The sequence below is a fragment of the Elephantulus edwardii genome, unplaced genomic scaffold (assembly GCF_000299155.1).
Source record: "Elephantulus edwardii isolate Elephantulus edwardi_28Jun2011 unplaced genomic scaffold, EleEdw1.0 scaffold00442, whole genome shotgun sequence".
NCBI classification, from domain to species: Eukaryota; Metazoa; Chordata; class Mammalia; order Macroscelidea; family Macroscelididae; genus Elephantulus; species Elephantulus edwardii.
Genome location: NW_006400192.1, coordinates 826,136 through 832,641, shown reverse-complemented (window position 1 = coordinate 832,641; position 6,506 = coordinate 826,136). Strand labels below are relative to the sequence as shown.

Below are 6,506 nucleotides of genomic sequence, written 5' to 3'. Positions count from 1 at the left end.
TTGTTTATAGTTTCAATTGTTTTTCTATTTTCTATTTCATTTATTTCTGCTCTAATTTTTATAATTTCAGTTTTTTTAGAGGGTGTCGGGTTTTCTTGCTGTTCTTTTTTCACTGGAGATGTTGGTTTAGAGAGTCAATGGTCTGTTTTTCTTGCCATTTGATGTGTTTCCTTATTGCTATAAATTAACCTCTGATTACTGCTTTGGCTGTTTCCCAGAGGTTTTGGTAAGTGGTGTTTTCATTGTCATTTGTTTCAAGAAACTTTTTAATTTCATTTTTCCTTTCTTGTAGAACCCAGTCATGTTGAAGCAAGGTGTTGTTCAGCTTCCAGATGTATGGTTTTTTTCTCCTTTATCCTCTTGTTATTAATTTCTAATTTTGTAGCATTATGGCCTGAGAAAATGCTTTGAATTATTTCTATGTTTTTGAATTTACTGATGCTTGCCTTGTGACCTAAAATGTGATCTATTCTGGAGGCTGTTCCATGCACATTGGAGAAGAAGGTATACTGTGTTTTTTGGGGGTGCATTAGCCTATTATCTATGAGGTCAAGATGGTTTATTGTGTAGTTTAATTCTTGAGCATCTTTGTTGAGTTTTTTCCTGGTAGTTCTATCTTTTCTTGAGAGAGGTGTATTGAACTCTCCAACTACTGTCGTAGTGCTATTTCCTTTTTTTAGTTAATGTTTAATATATTTTGCAGGTCTTTCATTTGGTGCACAGATATTTATTATTGTTATGTCTTCTTGTTCTATTGACCCTTTAATCATTATGTAGTGACCCTGCTCATCCTTTGTGATGGTTTTTGCTTTGAAATTTATTTTATCGGAGATTAAAATTGTTACTCCTGCTTTTTTCTGGTTGCCATTTGCCTGGTATATTTTTTCCCATCCTTTTATTTTTAATCTTTCTTTATCTTCACTTTTTAGGTGTGTCTCTTGTAGACAGTATACTGATGGATTTTGGGTTTTTATCAAATATGCTATTCTTCTTCTCTTCAATGGTGTATTGAATCCATTCACATTCAGTGTGAGTATTGAAGGCAGGGTTTTATTGCTATCATTTTGTTGAATTCTTTTTGGTGTTGTTGCTAGTTACTTTGGTCCATGCTGCTGTCTGTGTTAACTCTGTAAGAATGAGATCTCTCAGTGTTTCCTGCAATGCTGGTCTTGTTTTTACAAACTCTCTTAGGTTCTGTTTTTCTGGGAATATCTTGATCTCTCCTTCATATTTGATGGATAATTTTGCTGGGTACAGTATTCTTGGTTGACAGTTGCGTTCTTTAAGAGTGTTTGATATATGTCTTTCCATTCTCTTCTTGCACGCATGGTTTCTGCTGAGAAATCAGCACTTAATCTTATCTGTTCTCCTTTGTAGGTTAATCTTTGTTTCTCTCTTGCTGCTTTCAGGATTTTCTCCTTAACTTTGGTTCTGGCAAATTTAACTATGATATGCCTTGGTGTTTTTCTTTTGGGGTCTATTCTATATGGTGTTCACTCAGCTTCTTGAATATATATTCTCTCATTCTTCATTATGCCTGGGAAGTTTTCCTCTAGTAATTCTTCCACAACTTTTTTGGTGTTTTTATTTGCTTCTGCCTGTTCTGGGACTCCAATGATGCGCACTGCTATTTCTCTTGATGGTGTTCCACATTATTCTTAGATTTTCTTCTTTTTCCTTCCTTTTTTATTCTGCTTTTTGCTCTAGCAGATCAGTGGTGACAATTCTTTTATTTCACTGGTTCTGTGTTCTATATCTTCAATTCTATTTATGTGTCCCTCCATCATGTTGACAGCATCTGAAACATTGGACCTCATATTTTGGATCATGGTTTCTTGTTTTTCCAGTGTCTCTAATGCTTTGTTTGTTTTCTCTGCATTGTTCTGGATTGTTGTGTTTTTAGCTCCTTCTGGTTTTTGCTTGTAGCATCCTGTAGTTATTCGAGTTTGTCTTTCATCCATTGAAAATATTCAACCATTGTTCTTTTAAATTCTGTGCCAGAAAGTTCCATCAGACTTTCTGGTTTTAGGAAATCCACTGCTACTGTGTCAACCTTTGTTGGTAACATCTTGTTTTGCGTTTGTGCAGTGTGTAGGGTAGCTTGTTTCTCGAGACATTGATATATTCTTAATCTGAAGACAATTTCTCTGAATTTCTAACTCAAGGAAAAGGTCAGTTCAGAGCCTGTGAGAGCAGTCTTTTGTAGGTAAGTCAGATCCAAGTGCTCTGGATTAAAGGCAGATTGATTGACTGGTCGTGTAGGCGCAGGTGTGGAGCCAAATGGGGTGAGGCAGGCAAGGAGGTGAAATAATCACCAGGGTGGGTCAACCATTTGAGAGACCTTACTCAGACCTTAGCTGCCCAGGTGTGCTCACAATTGAGGTCCCTGATCACATTCCAGCTGTCCGTCTCCTAGTCAGCAGTTCTCACTCAGTGGCCCCTACCCAGCGGCACTACCCAATGACCCAGTGGCCCCTGCCCGAGCAGAGTCCTTGGTCTAGCAGGACCAGTGAAGACTCAGTCAAATTTCCGTAAAGCAGTACGGGTTTAAGATCCTGTGGTTCCTAAAACTATTTGTATCAAGAAAAGTTCTTTTTAGAATTCCTATTGTCCGCGTCAAACAACAGACCCACTGGGTCTTAGTGGGGCTTAAGAGAATTCAGCCAATTTCCCCACTAAGCTTTCCCCTTTCAAATGTGTCCAGCAGCTTCTGGCTTTTGCTGATCCGAAATGCACACTGAAATGCGGACCGGAGTGCAACCCAGGCAGTGTTCATACAGTTGAGTCTAATCCATCAAAAGTTCTTATTCAAATTCTTACTGTCCACATCACGCAACAGACCCACTGGGCCTTAGTGGGGCTTTAGAGAATTCAGCCAATTTCCCCACCAAGGTTAACCTTTTCAGATGGGTCCCTCAGAAGCTCGGCTTGCAGTTTCCGGCTTTTGCCAATCCCCCGTGCGGACGGACCAAACTGTGGCCCAGAATGCAACTGAGACTATGTGCTCGTTCTGAGTCTAATCCAGCAGAAGTTCTGATTCAAATTCCTACTGTCCACGTCGCGCAACAGACCCACTGGGTCTTAGTGGTGCTTAAGAGAATTAAGTCAATTTCCCCACTAAGTTTTCTCCTTTCAAATGGGTCCCATGGCAGCTCATCTAGTGGCTTCAGGTTTTTGCCGAGTCCACACAGAGGCTGTGTTCTTACAGTTCCAGTACTAGAGGTTTCAACAAAAGTTATGCTTCAATTCCTAACTGTCCACGCAGTGCAACAGACCTGCCAGGTTTTAGTGAGGATAAAGAGAATTCAGTCAATTTCCCCACTAACCTTTTGCCTTTCAGGTGAGTCCCAAAGCAGGTCAGTTAGTGGGTTCCAGCTTTTGCCTGGCCTGCAACAGGACCACATCGTGTCAGGGTGTTAAGTTTTAATAGTTTCTAAAATAATGTGTTAACAAAAGTTCTGATTCAAATTCCTACTGTTCACATCATGCTGTGATGGTCTGTCTCTATAGAGCATGAAGTGCTCTCTAGTGTCCTGTCTTTATGAAGCTTGCTATCCCTCTGGCTCTTCACATTGTACTCTCCACCACTGCCATCTTCCCAGTCCATCTGCTTTGGCTTCTTGATATTCTAGTATAATATTCAGAGTCTCTTCTGACATCCATCTTGGTCTTTTTTTTCCCCTCTGTCTTTGTAAAGACCTTTTGCATTTTTCATTTGGATAATATTCTTGATATCCTCCCGAAGTTCATCTGGTCTTTGTTCACTGGTATTCAAGGCCTCAAACCTGTTCCTCAGATTCAGGAGAGATAGACTCAAGGTCAAATTTTGGTTCTTGTAGATTTGATTTAACCTTCTTTAGCTTTAATTTGAACTTGCATAAGAGCAGTTAATGGTGTGTTCCACAATTAGCAGCTGGCCTAGTTTTCACAGCTGATAGAGCTTCTTCATTGAGTTTGTTCACAGATGTAACTGATCTGATCATGCACATACCATCAGGAAATTCGTGTGTACAGTCTGAGTCTATGTTACTTTTAAAAGGTATTTGCAATGAATAAATCATTAATTATACAGAATTCTATCATTCCATCTCCAATCTCATTTGTGTCACCAAGTCCATGTTTTCTGACTACTGACCACATTATGTTTCATACGAAACTTCCAAAACTGAGGAGGGTCTGAGGTATTTGCTGCAAAAGGTCAAGGACTGCAGCCTTCAATAAAGGCTGAAGCTCAACATCAAGAAAATAAAGACTCTCACCACTGGGCCAGCTAGCAGCATCATGACAGAGGGTGAAGAGATTGAAATTACAACAAAACTATAGTAATTTAGTGTGAACTAAAAGGAATGACAGTTTTGCTAATATCAACCTAGAAGGTTCATGAAAGTACACAAGAGAATTGATATGCATCAAAATTTCTGGGGAAATATTTTACATATGTTTAAATACTAGAACATGTTTGCTAATAATTACTATGACAAAAATAATCTTACTTTTTTCTTCAAAGTAGTCTTGTACAATTTCCAGTATGTTCCGGCCCTCCTCCACATTAATATCAAGTATCCTAATAAAATAGAAAAAAGAAAAAATATATTTCATTTCCAAAAGAAATGTTATCATTTACTTTGAATATTTCATACCTAATTTTTGTTGTATGTACTAACAAGGTGGAACCAACTCCAGAACGTTTTCAGAGGCTGTAAATCACATGAGAAGAATGCCCATCTTTCACCCACAGAGAAGCTAGTCGATTCAAACCACATGCCTCTGGATAGGTTTGCAACCTAAAGAGTGCAACTCCTTAACACTATACCATGTTAACTTACCTGCTGGAAAAAAAAATGTTTACTCACCTACCAGAAAAAATGGCACCTTTACAAGAAACATAAAAACATGAGGGTCCAAACAATTCTAGAAAACGATGTGAAACAAAGTACACTTATATATCAATGAAAATATTGATTGATTGAATAGACATGCCTAAAATTGTTTTAGATACTTCTGTATCTCAATAACACAATTTTTAAACAAATCAAATCAGTCCTGAGACTTTTCCAGATAAGAAAGTATACTCACAAGTGTTAACTTTTCTTAGGAACACATTCCTATATTTGTGCTCAAATTGTAATTCACTACAAGAATAGTAACAAGTTATTAATTAGTATAAAAATGTAACTTAAAAAATCATGAACATCATTATAAATTTGCATGCAGTTATAAAAATGGTGCAGAGAATGCTTGTACCCTTTATCCAGTTCCCACAACTGTAACATTTGAAAAACTATAATACCATAACCAAAATACTTATATTGTTACAATCCATCAGTCTTATTATTCAGACTTCCCCAGTTTTAACTGTATTCATCTATGCATATCAGTGTAGGTGCAATTAGTCCTATTCCATTTCAGAGATGTATTTTTATACATTATCACTAATAAAAACTCTAATTCCATCACAAGATCGCTCTGTTGCTCTCTTATAATCACACCAATTTCTCTATGTCACCTCCCTCTTTCTTCCCATTCCTCCCCACTATTTCTAAAATTGTGTTCTTTGAGAAATCATACCGTATATAACCTTTTAAAATGGTAAGCATAATTTTCTGGAGATTCAGCCAACTTGTTGGCTGAATATCATTTTTTAATTGTTGAGTAGTATTTCATGGTAGGTGCATACCACAGTGTGTAACCATTCACAATACAAGACACATGAGCTCAAATCAGTATAAATTTTTGATATGCAATATCACATAAAGAGCCTTTAGGAATATAGACCATAATCTCTTGTTATAACTATTCAGCTCTGAAAATTTAACTTGAAAGTTGCTGGATAGAATAAACTTACACTGACAAAAATAGGCCATCAATTTACTCAAGATTATGAGCCATATGCCTTTGGAGCTCATTTATCAAAAATAAATTCTATGATGAAGATCACAAAATTATCTAATTCAGTAACTCTCAAGAGATATAAGTGTTAAATTATCTTTCAAACTTTGTAGAAATACACATACTTAATCAAACCAACTGAACTGAGATTTTGGGGCTAATTAAAAATACCCTGATGAGTAAATTTTATTAACTATTAATGGAATTCTAACTTCTCATCTTACAGATGAGAAAAGTGAGATCTAAATAGGTGAAATAAACTCCTATGAACGAACCTAAAAACAGAATACAGTTCACAATTATAAATTTGGCCCTAGATGATACCCTAGGACATCAAACACCGCTGTACAGTTATATACACTGTTATCAGATGCCATCAAGCATGTTCCAACTCACAGTGACCCTGTGTATAACAAACAAAATAAATGCACTATCCTCACATTCACTGCTATGTTTGAGTTCACAGCTGATGTTATTGTGTCTATCTATCTTGATATAGCGACCCTATGTACAACAGCCCTAAACTGTGCTCTATCCCATGCCAATCTCATTGCCTCTGACACACCCATCCCGATTACCCCAGTCACTGAATCAATCCACCTCACAGAGGGTCTTCC

The 6,506-nt window shown here is 37.2% G+C and overlaps 1 protein-coding gene across 1 annotated transcript in view; it reads right to left on the bottom strand.

Moving 5' to 3' along the window:
* CENPC (centromere protein C) overlaps positions 1-6,506 on the bottom strand; it is a 144,835-nt gene that overhangs the window by 130,322 nt on the left and 8,007 nt on the right. Inside the window, exon 2 of the mRNA XM_006902727.1 lies at positions 4,494-4,564. Within this exon, the coding sequence (XP_006902789.1) occupies positions 4,494-4,564 (71 nt within the window). The remainder of the gene's footprint in view (positions 1-4,493; positions 4,565-6,506) is intronic.